Source organism: Danio aesculapii, chromosome 7, assembly GCF_903798145.1.
Source record: "Danio aesculapii chromosome 7, fDanAes4.1, whole genome shotgun sequence".
NCBI classification, from domain to species: Eukaryota; Metazoa; Chordata; class Actinopteri; order Cypriniformes; family Danionidae; genus Danio; species Danio aesculapii.
This window is the reverse complement of record NC_079441.1, coordinates 17,471,472-17,487,203: the sequence shown is the minus strand read 5'-3', so window position 1 is coordinate 17,487,203 and position 15,732 is coordinate 17,471,472. Positions and strand designations below refer to the sequence as shown.

Sequence of the window (15,732 nt, the reverse complement as noted above, 5' to 3'; positions counted from 1 at the left end):
TCTTTCGACCAATCAAATGCTGTCTAGTATCTGAGATGTCCCAAACTCAATGACCTTTTTACATAAAGCCTGATTAAGGCCCAATCCCAATTCTATTTTTGTGCCCCTACCCCTTCCCTTTGGCCCTTAAAACCAAGTGTGAAGGGGAAGGGCTTCAAAATTTACCCCTAAGAATTGGGACAGCACTACAGCACCTGAACACGTCGTCATATGTCATCACGATCTCTTGCTTCATATGAGATCAGACGATCGCGACTGCTCTGGTTATTCCAGTTGCGATATTTTTGGGGTATTTATCTTCTGGAAATCACTGATAGTATATATTAAAACATGTGCTTGTTTGTTGTAAAAAATTGTATTAATGACAAAATATACTAATTTGTGGATCGTCTTGCTTTCGGGTGCAACTTTCCTGCCGTTGTGGCTGGTGTGTTCGAGTGTGGTTCTGAAAAATCTCAGTTTGAAGGGCTATCTACCCCTTTCCCTCAGCCCTATGCCTTCAAGCTAAAGAGAATTGGGAAACCCCTACCCCTTCACGTGAACAGGCAAAATGAGGGGTAGGGGTAAGGGCTAAGGGGTAGAATTGGGATTTGGCCTCATACTTTCGCCTGGCTCCGCATCACGCACCTCTGGTGAGTGCGCGCACACCTCACGAAACAGTCGAGGCTTCGCCATTGAGATATTCTTTATAACGACGGGGGGTGATCAAAAGGAACCCACCATAAAGTCAGACGGATAAACAAAAGTAGAAGTAGACCATTTCCGGAACTACGTCATATTAATATTATTGGAGATTTTTACACTATTATATTATGTTATATTAACTATTTTTATAATTTATTAAGGGGCAGTTGTGGTATAATGATTAGGGAATTGGACTAGTAATCAAAAGGTTGCAGGTTCGATTCCCGGTCCGGAGAGGAATGGAAGATGGAGGTGGATGAATCGCACTCTCTCCCCCTTCAACAACCAGGTTATGTGTCCTTGAACAAGGCACTTAACCCCTAAGCCAAGTCAAGCTGCTGAAACGCTACACTGTAAAAAATGCTGGGTTCCACACAATTGCTTCATGTTGTCCCAACACAAATCGATTAATTTAACCTTGTTGTTTTCTTGCTTTATCGTCTTGTTTCTTAATTGCCTTTGTATGTTTATACATATGATAGTGTATTTTGTGTTATGATGCTTTGTTTCTATTTTAGGTGTAACTTTTTAACATTCTGTCAAGGGTCTACAGATAAAAAAGAGCCATTCTTGGATAATTCTGCCACATTTTACTGTAATGTTGATTAATGACATGCATTGCCCCTGTAAACAAATATGCTAAAAACAAATTTAAGTGGATTGAACATGAAACAGGTGGTGCAGTGGGTAGCACTGTCGCCTCACAGCAAGAAGGTTGCTGGTTTGAGCCTTGGCTGGGTCAGTTGGCATTTCTGTGTGAAGTTTGCATGTTCTCCCTGTGTTTGCGTGGGTTTCCTCCGGGTGCTCCGATTTCCCCCACAAGTCCAAAGACTTGGTATAGGTGAATTGGCTAAGCTAAATTGTCTGTAGTGTATGTGTGTGAATGAGTGTATGGGTGTTTCCCAGTGATGGGTTGCAGCTGGAAGGGCATCCGCTGCGTAAAACATATGTTGGATAAGTTGGCGGTTCATTCCACTGTGGCAATCCCTGATTAATAAAGTACTAAGCCGAAAAGAAAATGAATGAATGAACATGAAACAATTAAGATTTTCAGTTAAAAACAAACCTAGACCGCATCTCCTGTTAAATCGAAGCTCAATTCAAGCTGAATTTTGAAAATCTCAGAATTAATTAAATTTTTTCAATTCACCTTTATTTCTATAGTGCTTTTACAATGTAGATTGTGTCAAAGCAGCTTAACAAAGAAGATTCTAGTTAATTGAAACAGTGTCAGTCCAGTTTTCAGAGTTTAAGTTCAGTTCAGTGTGGTTTAATACTCACTGCTGAGAGTCCAAACACTTTAGAGCAAATCCATCGACGCGCAGCTCTACAGATCCTGAAACATGCAACCCAGTGGCAACAGCGGCGAGGAAAAAACTTCACCAATTGGCGAAAGTGAAGAATTAAAAAAACCTCAAGAGAAACCAGGCTCAGTTGGGCGGCATGGCTATTTCTCCTATGGCCATTAATGCAGAGTCGATTTCTCAATCAATTTTTTTTCCCACTGCAGCTCTATGAAATGTGTTTTGCGCATGTACACTACACACACACACATATATATATATATATATATATATATATATATATATATATATATATATATATATATATATATATATATATATATATATATAAGGGATAAAATATGTTTGTAAATATGCTTTCCATTTCGGTGAATGAAGTCTTGTTTTATGGTCATGTCACAAACTGCTGCAACAGTGAACACATACAGCCTGCTCTGGTGAAGAGACACAACAGCACAGATTAGATAATATCCGGCACCGACCCCAAAACATATTTTACATTAAAATATTCAAAAAGCACTAAAACAATGATATATAGTTTGCTGTTTTATGCACTTTAAAATCCAGATGAAAGCAATTTTAACTAGTAACTCAGACTGTGTCCTGTGTGGCAATGCTAATGATGCCACGCACCCTTGATTTCCAATTTGCTTATAGAAAACAGGGAACATCAAAGACTCTTTAATACATGGTGTATTTTTATTAAGATTGCACAGAGCAACATTATTAATAATATTATTAATAATCGAAGCCTTAAATTTATTTAGTATGATAAAACAGTGCTGCTGCTTCTCCACATTGGTGGACTGTGGCATAATAAAAGCTCAGCTGCTTTTGTGCCACGTTGCGCTCATCTCATCATCAGTTGCTCTTTTCTCATTTCTTCGATGGCTTTCATATTACCATGATAATCATTTTTGAATATTTTAGTTCCTCTGTGAACATGATCTCTGCAGGAGTTTGATGTATTGAAGACCACAATTCTCATTCCACACTCATTCATGGCGTCTTCAAACTACGCATTTGTTTGTTGTAAATATGCGCCCACTAGAGGCAAAAATGACATACTGTGCCTTTAAAGCAGGAAAACAGACAGAATTAGCATTGCTATTATGAGTCTGATGCGCTTTAGCTCAGTGACTCGGGCTGGCAGAACTTTGATATACAGTAAACAAAACATTATTGGCTATTTATTTGTTTATTTATTTAATTTTTTAATAAAAGAAGAGGTGCTACTCTGTGTTACCCTGTCTTCCTGTTTCAGTTGAAATTACTTCACACATTAAACTATGCTGCTCATTTCAAGCCACTTGAGGGGATCTTTATAGTCACCTTTATTTTTCAGTGTCTCAGGAAACTGTAGTAACTGCTTTTAATACGTGTGTAAGGATAATTTTCTGCAGTCTGAGATGTGTAACTTTTTTTTTCTTTTCTGAATTGCAGCTTGTATGTGTAACCACGTCGGTTCCTCGTATTGTAAACCTGATAACGGAGAGTGCGTCTGTAAGCCAGGGGTGGCTGAGCCACACTGTGAGCAGTGCATGCTGGGATACTGGGGTTTGGATGAGTACGGTTGCAAGCCATGTCAGTGTGCTGGGGATTGTGACCCTTACACCGGAGACTGTATGATTAGGTGAATATTAACCTCTTTGCTGATTGTTTCATCATTTTTTAAGTGCAGTGCAGTCACTTCTATTGTATGCACGAGTGTGTGAGGAATTTCAGGTTGAATCTGTTCCACAATTTGCATTTTTGCTGTTGAACTTAACTATAAAAAGTAATGCTTAATAATAATTTAAATAAAACAGAAATTTTAGAGGGAAAACATATTTATGGTTTCTGTATATGTGAATTTTTTTTGTAATTTGTATTAAAAATAAAACAGAAATTCCAGAAAATTCCAGTGTTTTCACAGAGCAAATTAATTGTAAATTAGTTATAATGAAGCTGATGAGCATCTGAAGTTTTGTATTAAAGGGCACCTATGGTGAAAAATCTACTTTTCAAGCTGTTTGGACAGAAATGTGTGTAAGTATAGTGTATAAACTGTCATATTGGGGTGAAATAAACACACCCAGTCCTTTTTTTCCAATATTAACAACATAAAAACGGTGGACCAATTGGAGCGGTTTTCAGATCGACCGCAACTTTACGTAGGAGTGCGGTCCCCCTGCGCACCAATATTGATTGACAGCTGCAAGCATTAACATGTCCGGTAGTCACGTGTATAACCATATCATCAAGACAGGACGAGCGCAAAGCAGCCGGGAATAAAAGGTCTGTTCAGTTTGCTAGGTTCATCAATCATCATCAAGCGTGATCAAGTGTGAGTTTTACAAGTTTAAAATGTTTTAAAACAGAGCATGTGTGTAATGAATTACAGCGATTTACATCAGATGCACTTAATCAGCACAGCCGCGTGTCAGAACAATTATAAAGGAAGACGCTTCAATCGCGGTTTGTGGACGTTAAATCAGGTTTATTTTGTACATTAACATAACAGATATCCATACAGCAGTGGATATTACCAGTATCATGTCACATATGCGTGCAAAACGAGTGCAAAGCTTAACGCGCTGTCTCTCTCTCTCTCTCTCTCTCTCTCTCTCTCTCTCTCTCTCTCTCTCTCTCTCTCTCTCTCTCTCCCTTTGTGTGTGTGTGTGTGTGTGTGTGCGTGTGTGTGTCTGTCTGAGCTATATGTGTGTGTGTGTGTGTATGTGTGTGCGCCATGTGTCCTTGCTGTGTGTGTGCGTGAACTTTGTAATGACATTGTGTGTGACTCATTGTTGCAAATCCACAAAAAATGCATCAAATACTGTTTGTTAAAGTTCTTACTGTAGTATTTCTCAAACACGTTATGTGAGATCTGCTTCCTGAGGCAGCCGAGGGCGGCGATTGCTGACAGGCACGTGGGAACGGTGGGCGGGGAGGACTAGCCTTAAAGGGCCAGTACAAAAAAACAGCAAAACCTTTTTTCCAGCTATAATATAGACACTTCAAACAGCTATAATAAATAATCTGATGGGTGTTTTGAGCTGAAACTTTACAGACACATTCTGGGGACACAAAAGACTTATATTAAATATGAAAAAAGGGGTAACCTATGTGCCCTTTAAAGCAGACTGGACAAAAAATAGCTTTGAACAGTTTGTATTATCAATATCCGGATGATGAAGCATTGTATTTAAAGGAAAGTTGATGTGAAATAATGTTAAAGAGGCCTCTGTCCCAACTTATTTGGAGTGTGTAGCAGGCATCAAAGTTATAAAAATTGTTTATAATACAATTAATTTGCTCACTGAAAACACTGGAAATATTTTCTTTGTACTATTTTACAATTAAAACAGTTAAAGAAAATCAGCAAATAGCATATTCTTGATTAGGCATGGGACAATAACCGTTTTCAAGGTATACAGTGTTTGTTTATTTTTTAGGACAACAGTATCTCCAGCAGAAAAGGTATTCAAAGATGTCGTTTTAAATTGTAAAAAAAAATCTGTTTTTAAAATAAATGAAGAAAGCACAAGTCAATAATTCATTTTAATTATTTAGCCTTACATGTTTACAGTTCCAAAATAATTTAATGTTATTGTTAACCGGGATATTTTTATCCAAGGTTATCATACCGTCAGAATCTTATACCGGCCCATGCCTATTCTTGATTTTGTGACATTTAAAAGTCTCCCAGCTTTTCTGGAATTCTGGTTGTACATTTAATAGACACAAATTCGGTGTACATTTTATTTAAATAATTAAAAGACATTTATCCATTACTATTAAATACATTTAATCTTGTCCCAAGTTGATTTGTTTTGTTGATTTGTTAATTAATGATTGATCTCCCCCAGGAAGGACGTCAAAATAAGATGTATGGGGGTCAGCCCTTTAATAGTGAGAAATAGTTTTGTCTGATCGGTATCTTGTATCTGAATCATAATAATAATATTAATAATTAAAATAATAGATAAATACACATTTGTCCACCCCACAACGGTTCATACCATTGTAAATGCATGATAATAAAAAAAAAAATCATTCAACAGTCTAAATGCCAATAGACTTTGTAAACGTTCACAAGACAGTTTTCTTGTGAAATAGGTGTTTGTGTCAACATATAGCCTAAAGTAAAGTAAAATTAGATGCATAGATTTACCTACAGTAACCTCTGAAATAGCTAATCAGAGATTACTGTTGGTCAAAATACACTACACATCCCTCAAAACACTGAAAATTTAATGACATTTTATTAATAACTTATATAAATATATGCAATAAATAAATACATAATCTTGATTCGCTGAATTGTATATTAAACAAACCAACATTACTGAAAACATTGACCACCCCTCCCCCCCCGAAATGGGTAATGTATAATTCACCCTTTTTGCTTTACAATAAATAAAAATTAATTAGATAATTTGTTGAGTATTCCAATATGATTCAAGTTAATAAATACATACATGCTTTTAACCAGGCTGTGTGTTTGTGTGTGATTGTTGTCTAGGTCTGAGTCAGATGACAACGGCACAGCAGAAAATCATCTGTTTCGGACAGAAGAGCTGTTCTCCGCCCTCAGTCATCCAGGTATTCAGCGGAAATCTCGTAGCTGAAAACACACCACAGTCTTGTTCACATGAGAAGTTCATTGTCTCGTCTGGGTTAAAGTCATGTGCTCTTGTAAAGTCATGCCTGTTTTTAAGTTTGTCGTAGCAACAGAACGAAACCGGCAGCCAGTACTTTAATTGCTGCGTTTTTCCTTTTCTTGACAGACAAATGCATTTGCAAACAGCAAGCTCTCGGAAATAGCAAAGTCTTCTGCAATGCCAAATATGCTTATGGTAAGTTCAGTGCTGGAAAATACCAATCAAGCACTCGAATAAAATGCCAGTAAAAATATGAAGTCTTCCTTTTCAATTTTACTGGAGTCCAACTATTAAAGTAGGGGATTTTTTGGTTTTGATGTTTCGATGTACATAAGTATTTTACTTTTTATATTTATTTACATAGTCAAAAAATTTAAATGCCCTACATTCACTAATCAACATAACTAACAACACAACATACATACAAACACAGTGCTTTAACATTATTCAAGTTCATTTATTTATAGAGCACATTTAAAAACAGTCACAAGACTGACCAAAGTGTTGTACACAAGACAAAGTAAAATAAAAGACAGAACATTAAAACATAAAAATAAGACAAGAGAAATTACTGAATTTTTAAAAAAATGTAGCAGTAGAAAGGGCTATTAAAATAGTATTAAAAAGCCAAGCTAAATAGGTACATTTTAGGAGTGATTTAAAAATAGATCGAGATGGAGCCATTCTAATCTTAAGGGGCAAAGTGATCCATAACCGAGGACCCACCACAAAGAAAGCTCTGTCCCCGCTACGTTTCAGTCTGGACTGAGTGTAAAAGTGCAACACCTCTGAGAGATAGGTAGGGGCTAGATTATGAAGGGATTTAAATACCAGTAAAGGCACTGTAAAATCAATTCTGAATTAAATGGGCAGCCAATGGAGGCCCCTTAGAAGAGGGGTAATGTGGTCATGTTTCCTGCTATTATGAATAAATCTAGCAGCAGCTTTTTGGAACAACTGAAAGCGAGAAATTTGAGATTTTGAAATGCCACAGTAAAGTGCATTGCAGTAGTCTAACCTTGACAAAATAAAAGCATGGACAGCCATTTCTAGTGTGATGGGATTTAAGAAATGTTTGACTTTAGACAGCAAACAGAGTTGATTTAAAAACTGGACTCTATAACCGAACTGATATGTTTGTCTAGTTTTAATGACTCATCAAGGATGTGTGTGTTTATATTGTGTACATATCAACAAAAAAAAATTACATCAGTAGAATACAAGCAAAACCTGACAGCATTAGCATTATTTTGTCCACTTACAAGTACATTACAACTGTGAATTACAATCACAGTTCAAAGACATGCGCTATGGGTGAATTTATTAAACTAGTGTGTGTGTGTGTGTGGATGTTTCCCAATACTAATAATTGCAGTCAAATATTTCGAATTCACAAACTATTGTTGAGTTTGATTTATGAACTAATTTATTTGACTTTCAAAAATGTATAATAATTACAATAGTAAAAAAATTGCATAGTAAAAAAGTACAATATTCTGTTTGGGAAATGTAATGAAGTAAAAGTTTTCTAAAACAAAAACACACACACAAAAAACAGCACACAACGAAGTAAAAATACTTGGGTATTGTTTAACATGTTAGTTTGTTACATGTAAAACATTTAATGTGCACCAACTTCACCTCCGCCTCGAGTTCATGTACTGAAAGTGTGTGTGCGTGTGTGTTTGTAGCAGTGAAGGTGCGAGTGTTGGGCGCTCATGATAAAGGCTCTCATGCAGAGGTGGATGTGAAGATCCTCAAGGTATTGTGGGATAACACTCGCCTCAGACTCTCTCGAGGAAACCGGACACTTTATCCCGAGTCCTGGATGTCTCGAGGCTGCACCTGCCCTGTGCTTTTCCCAGGTTAACACATACACACACATACATACTGTACATACATAAATACATGCATGCATACATACATACATACATACACACATTCATAGTTTTGATGTTAAATGTTCAAGCCCATGTGGAAACTGCATGTATTTTTCTTGTGTGTGAGATCCTGTGGAATGGATTTAACTCTGGTCAGATGTGTTAAATGCACCACAGAGATGGATATTGTCAAACGAAGTGTAAATTCTGTGGTAAAAGCACACAAAACTTCCATGGAAGCAGATAGTTAATATGAATTAATATGGGTCCAATCTGATAGTAGTTGTTTTTTGCTGAATTACTTTGTTATTCTAATTGAGTATGTGTACTCACAAAATGATTAAAACTCTCGGGCCTAAAGCTAAACATCCTAAATTTTGGTTTCTGCATAAAATTGAATCAACAGTTTTTACAAATTACAAGAAACTACATGTACTCATTAAGACATTGCAGGCAAAAATACTGTTTTATGCACTTGGTTTTGGGATTTTTATTTTACTTTTCTTGTTTTTTGCTATTAGGCTTTTCATTTTTTTTCAGTATAATTTTCTCAATTATAGATGATGATCACTTTTTTTTTCAACATTTATTTAAAGATTTGCAATGACAGAACAGTGGTATAGGATTCTCATGTCATCATATGCAATAATATAGCCATCTTTTTTACAAACGTCCATCAGCTAGTAATTCAAGTCTTTTATGAAGGGTAAAATAACAAAAAGTAAATAAATAAATAAAAATAGTCTTTCAATAAAGATTCTCCAAAAACTCCCATAGAGGATTCCAGATATGCCAGGAATAATCAGATTTCTGACAGAAGTCATAATATATTGACTGAAGGAATGTTAGAAGAGGACCTCAACAAAAGAATACACTTTCTTGCTAGATGAGTACAAGGGTATAACAGATTGTAGTCCATGACTAAGGTGTAGACCAGTTTTACAATTCAGAAGATAGATAATAATAATCTTATGTTGAAAACCTGTACTCTGTCAATAAATAAATACATAAAATAAATTAATTGAACATAACTTCATCCAATGCTAGAAACGTATGCCCATTAATGCATATTTGTTAAAATAATGTCTCATTTGCATATAACTGTCCCACTACTTAAGTTTACACCACTTTTTTCTATAGTATAATAATAATAATAATAATAATAATAATAATAATAATAATAATACTATTATACTTATATAGAATTTTTCAGTATATTTTTCTGTTATAAAATATAACATAAATATAATTATATATAATTACAGATGATTAATCCCCCTCCCCAGCATAGTCAATAAATAAATAGATATATATAATAAAATAATTAATCATAACTTCATCCAATGTTAAGACTTTTCTGCGAGAAATGTATGCGCGTTAATGCGTATTGGTTAAAATAATGTCTCATTTGCATATCACTGTCCCACCACTGGAACGCTTAAGTTATATATACACTTTTATTTATTTATATATATATATTAGTTATAAGCTGTGTGAATAGATATTTTACTACAGTTTTTTGTTATGTTGGAAGAGCAATGGAATAAGGCACACGTGTGCATCGCTGCAATAGCAATTAAACATATAATATTTAACGCGTTGATATCAAATAATCATATTAGTTTACAAACAACCAAACGAGTTGTTTAGCACGTGTGCATCGCTGCAATAGTGTTTAAACATGTAATATTTTTTTCCTGAGACGATTTAAAGCAAAATACACAATGACACTCTATTAAACAAATCTACAATGATAAAGAACATGGTTACTTACTGAGTTATTAACGCACAGCAATACCACACAAAGAAAGCACGAACTTTAAAGGAATAGACAAAAAAAGGAAAGTGAGGACAGCTCCGTTGTAGTGCACTGGACAAGTTCACCCAGCGCATTGCAGTTCGGTACAATTATGTGATCTATCGGCTAAAAAATATCGGCCTAATTTTGAAATCGGACCGATAACGATAACCTTAATAATAGCATTTATCGACCGATAACGATATGCCCGTCATTATATATTGTGCATCCCTAACTGTTGTTATTCAATAACTCAACAATTCAATAAAATAACTCTATAAAATTCACAAATAAAAAAAAAAACACCTCCATAATTTGTCATATTTCAAACAAATCCTTCAGCCAGGCTAAATAAAGTGAATGAGTAAACATAGAGCAACAAAGATAGATCGGCTCTTCAGTACAATTGGACCATTGCGATTCTTTTTCTTGCCTCATTTCATTTTTCCCCTTGCTGTAGGATTGGAGTATCTTGTGGTGGGACATGAGGATGTGAGAAAAGGTCGTCCTGTTGTAAACATGAAGAGCGTAGTGAAGCCATGGAGAGCCAGCTTGAGTCGGAAAGTCCATCAGCTGCTGAAAACCAAATGTAGCTGAAAGACACAGTGAGATGTTCAAAACAACAGCACACGCCAACTTAGACTTTATTTAACTGTGATCGTTCTTCACCATCTGAATCAAACTAATACTTTAGGTGTAAAACCAGCTGTTTAGGGGTATTTGCTAGCTGTCGGATCTATACTAGCACTGTACAGAATGTATAATATATATATGTATGTATGTGTGTATATATGAATATAAGATAATATGTCGTTTTTTTATTTCTTTTGCTAACCTTGTATATAGCATGCTTTTTGTACAGAAGAAAAATATAATGCATATATGCTAACGGATTGTCCTTTGGCTGCTTTTTTTATGATATTATAATATATGTTTTCTCTTAAAATTGATTTAATTAAAGGGATAGTTCACCCCAAAAAATAAAATTGTCATCATTTGCTCATCTTTTACTTGCTCAAATTCTGAAATTTTGCTGAAATTTCCATAAAAAGATTGAAGGTTTCTTCAAAATATCTTCTTTTGTGTTTAATAGAAGAAAAATAAATCAATTGGGAACCACTTGAGGGTGAGTAAATAATAAGTAAATGTTCATTTTGGGGTAAACTATCTCTTTAATGTTTAATTTTATACCGATTATGGCCACAAGGTGTCAGCATATGATCATACTGATGGTTATTATGAATAATATTCACAAACAGATAATTTTGTATGATTTGCTGCTGAAAGATGTAGTAGGGCACACCCCCTTTACTGAGATTGGTGTAAATCACAACAAATTAGTGTAAATCGAACAATTCATAGACATTAGATTAATTAATTATTACAATCATCAAATAATACAAAAAAAGAGATAAATTTGACAAAAAAAAAAAGGTTTATTGAAAAATATACTGAAGTTAAATAAATTAAAATAAATGTGCAAATAAACTGTTATTATGAGTAAAAAAATTATGTAACATTCATTCATTCATTCATTCTTTTTCTTTTTGGCTTAGTCCCTTTATTAATCAGGGGTCGCCACAGCGGAATGAACCGCCAACTTATCCAGAATATGTTTTATGTAGTGGATGCCCTTCCAGCTGCAACCTATCACTGAGAAACACTCATACACTCTTATTCACACTCGTATTTTACAGACATTTTAGCTTACCCAATTCACCTGTAGCGCATGTCTTTGGACTATAATGGGAGCACCTGGAGGAAACCCACACGAACACGAGGAGAACATGCAAACTCCACACAGAATTGCCAATTGACCCAGCCAAGGCTCGAACCAGCGACCTTCTTGCTGTGAGGCTACCCACTGTGCTACATAATAGTAACTAAATTTCAAAATAACATCTATAAACACATATAAAAATTTTCAGCTATTATGGGGTGGCTGTCATTACAGAGTTGGACTTGTAATCCAAAGGTTCAGGTTCGAGTCCCAGCACCAGAGGGGATTGTAGGTGTTGAGAGTGAATAGCCAGTGCTCGCCTATATATAACCAGAATCTATAGCTCGGCAGAGGTGATTCCCTTGAGCAAGACACTGAATACACATCAACTGCTCCGGGTGTGAGTCGCTTTGAATAAAGCATGCTTAATTCTCAAATGTACATTTTTATATATTTCTCCCATCACCAAAAAAGATTAGAGATAAAACAAATTAATAATAATAAATATAATAGTAATAATAAAATATATATATTTTAAAGATGCTTTGATTTCTTCTATTGTTCTCAATTGTAGTAGCTTTGGATAAAAGTGCCTGCAAATGATTAACTGCAAATTAGAAACACACTCATCACTATAAACTTTTCACATAATTTAAGATAATACTGCACATATATATTAAAAAATGTATATATCCTAATTTTTTCCAAAATCAAAAAGCACAAATCTAAAACATTTTCAGTAATTAATCCCAAAGCAGGGATTTTTGGATATCAGGCAACCACTGGTGGGCGGGGCTAGCGCTTGGTCCATGAGGCCCCGCCCCACACGCCTGCATCCGCACCTCTGTCAGCCGCGCAGATTGGCGTGCCGCGATGTTGCTTTCTGTAATGAGGACGCTGATGGATTTACGGTCAAACTAACGAAGGAAAAAACATGTCCGAAGTACGAAAATTCACGAAGAGGTTGAGCAAACCTGGGACGGCAGCGGAGCTCAGACAAAGTGTGTCCGAGGCGGTGAGGACGTCCATTGCTGTGGTTAGTAACTCTCTCTCTCTCTCTCTCTCTCTCTCTCTCTCTCTCTCTTCTCTCTCTCTCTCTCACACACACACACACTCTCTCTCTCTCTCTCTCTCTCTCTCTCTCTCTCTCTCTCTCTCTCTCTCTCTCTCTCTCTCTCTCTCTCTCTCTCTCTCTCTCTCGTTAAGGCTGTCTCAACATGTAGTGAGATAGCTATCTAGGGGTCATTTTTGACAACACATTCGGATATATGTTGTCTACCAAGGCAGCTCACTAGGTTTGAAGGCACTGCTCGTTTATGATTTGACCTCTTATATGAATAAAACTCTGTCAGGTATTGCTTATTCATATTTCCCCCCCTTTCTTTAACCTAAACGGCGTTTGTAGTTTTTATTAAAACACGTGCCAGACTGCTGAGGCATAACGTCTAGTGCCTTCTGGGCAATTACACCTACTGCTTCAACATCTGTCTTCCACATCGCATAGTCAGCTGTAGAAAGCTCGTGCATTTAAATACTGAAAGAAGCCTTGGTTATGATAGAAAATAAGGGATCAAATCAAAGAAAAGCTGCCAGTTGGGTGATCCTGACTTTCCTAATAAGGAAAGACATTGTATTGTAGCCCCTTCTGGAACCACATGGAGCATCCTTATGCCTTTGTGTAAAAAAAGCATGTGCTCATGCACCAGTCCATGATTGAGCAAAGCACATGCTTTTTGTCCCAACTGAACCACTGAAAATGAATGATCTGGAGAGCAGAAATGTGACATTGATGTTTTTGGGAAGTGTTTAGATTGAATTTAACTGGGAAATCAGGCAATTTTCACAATTTTGATATTTTCTATAAGTGTTATGAGTAAAAGCCTACTGTATAATGCTGTGATTGCCAGTTTGATTGTGGTTTCCAGGGTGACAGACAACAAATGGCACTCTATGGTGATTGCAGAGCCTCTGTGTTTCCCTTGAGAATAGCCCCAGGCTGCTCAACTACACTTCCTGTGTCCTCTGCATGTGCTAAATGAAGTATTTGTCTCATATTTCCCTTTTCTGTGCCCCTTTTGCATGGTGCGTTTGCACAGATATGAACAAAATCATGACACAAGTGTGCAGCTTTATCACTGGCTTTCAGTGTTTCACTTGAAGACCCATCGAAGTTGATTAACGAGCAAGGTTTTGTTTCCTGTATTGACTTTTTCCTCACAGGAAGCTTTGCTCGGATATATCAAAGGTCTTGCCACTTATTTTTATTTTAAGAAGCCAGTAGGTTTTAAGTCATACAATTGCTGCTTGCTGGTTACTAGGTTGCATTGGGGGAGGGGTGTTATAATTGAAGATGAAATATGATTGGATGACAATTTGTGTTGTGCAGGGTGAGTCATCAAAATATTTTGATCTGCTTGGCATGTCAACATACTTTTTAAAATGTGTATATTATTTAAGAGGCTGTTTACATGGCATCGTTTTACTGTTAAGATTAAATTTGAATGGTTTTTTTTCTGCATTTTGGCTGTTTTTTAAGATAAGTTTAACCGAAAATGTAAATTCTGTCACAGGCATGGTAACCGGTTTTAAGGTTTGTCGCGGTTCGGAAAAGTCAAGGTTTTAATACCGCTAAAATGTTCTATTATACCATTCCTAAGGTATATGAAAGTTGTTTTTTTATGTATTTGTATGTGTTGGTCAATTATTTATTTTATTTAAATTAATTATTTAGCCTGACATGTTTACTGTTCCAAAAGTATAAATGTTGCCTAAAATAAAATATATTGTGTTCAAAGAGGATTTTTTTTTTGTTTTTAATGCAGACGTTTAAAAAGAACTTATTTTAGAGCAGTATTCACAATACCGTGATACCATGATATTTTTATCCAAGATTATCATAGCGTCAGAAACTTATACCGGCCCATGCCTATTCTGTTATCCATTACTCACCCTCATATCGTTCCATTCCGCAGAGACTGAGACATTTGTTTATCTTTAAAACACAAATTTAGATATTTCAGCTTAAAGGGCACCTATGGTGAAAAATCTACTTTTCAAGCTGTTTGGACAGACATATGTGCATGTATGGTGTAAAGACCATCATATTGGGGTGAAATAAACACACCGTCTTTTTTTTTCAATTTAGCAACATAAAAAACGGTGGACCAATTGGAGCGGTTTTCAGATCGACCGCAACTTTACGTAGGAGTGCGGTCCCCCCGCCCACCGAATTGATTGACAGCTGCACGTATTAACATGTCCCGGTAGTCATGTGCAAAATCATATCAACAAGAGAGGACGAGCGCAAAGCAGGCAGAAATAAAAGGTCTGTTCAGTTCGTTAGGATCATCAATCATCATCAAATATGATCAAGAGTAAGTTTCACATGTTTAAAATGTTTTAAAACAGAACATGTGTGTAATGAATTACAGCGATTCACTTCAGATTCACTTCATCAGCCCAGCCATGTGTCAGAACAATTATAAAGGAAGACGCTTCAGTTCTGGTTTGTGGACGTTAAATTAGGTTAATTTTGTACATTTGTCACAATAATCAGTATATCGACTTATCGCACAACACATGAACATGACCTCAATCGTTTTTGGGGATGCAATATTTATACTGTATCACCTATACATAAAACCAATTCTAGCAACTTTGACTATAAAATTTACTTAAACTTAAAATGACAATAATATTGTTT

At 35.9% G+C, this 15,732-nt stretch overlaps 2 protein-coding genes across 3 annotated transcripts in view; both read left to right on the top strand.

Moving 5' to 3' along the window:
* ntn4 (netrin 4) overlaps positions 1 to 11,205 on the top strand; it is a 34,530-nt gene extending 23,325 nt beyond the window's left edge. The window contains exons 6-10 of the mRNA XM_056461156.1: positions 3,432 to 3,621; positions 6,493 to 6,572; positions 6,758 to 6,826; positions 8,323 to 8,496; positions 10,770 to 11,205. Coding sequence (XP_056317131.1) covers positions 3,432 to 3,621; positions 6,493 to 6,572; positions 6,758 to 6,826; positions 8,323 to 8,496; positions 10,770 to 10,906 — 650 coding nt within the window. The 3' untranslated portion in view covers positions 10,907 to 11,205. The remainder of the gene's footprint in view (positions 1 to 3,431; positions 3,622 to 6,492; positions 6,573 to 6,757; positions 6,827 to 8,322; positions 8,497 to 10,769) is intronic.
* Positions 11,206 to 12,859: 1,654 nt separating this feature from the next.
* The window catches only part of dock11 (dedicator of cytokinesis 11), a 173,570-nt gene continuing 170,697 nt past the window's right edge, over positions 12,860 to 15,732 (top strand). For both annotated transcript variants that reach the window (XM_056461155.1, XM_056461154.1), the window contains exon 1: positions 12,860 to 13,065. In XM_056461155.1, coding sequence (XP_056317130.1) covers positions 12,964 to 13,065 — 102 coding nt within the window. In that variant the 5' untranslated portion in view covers positions 12,860 to 12,963. The remainder of the gene's footprint in view (positions 13,066 to 15,732) is intronic.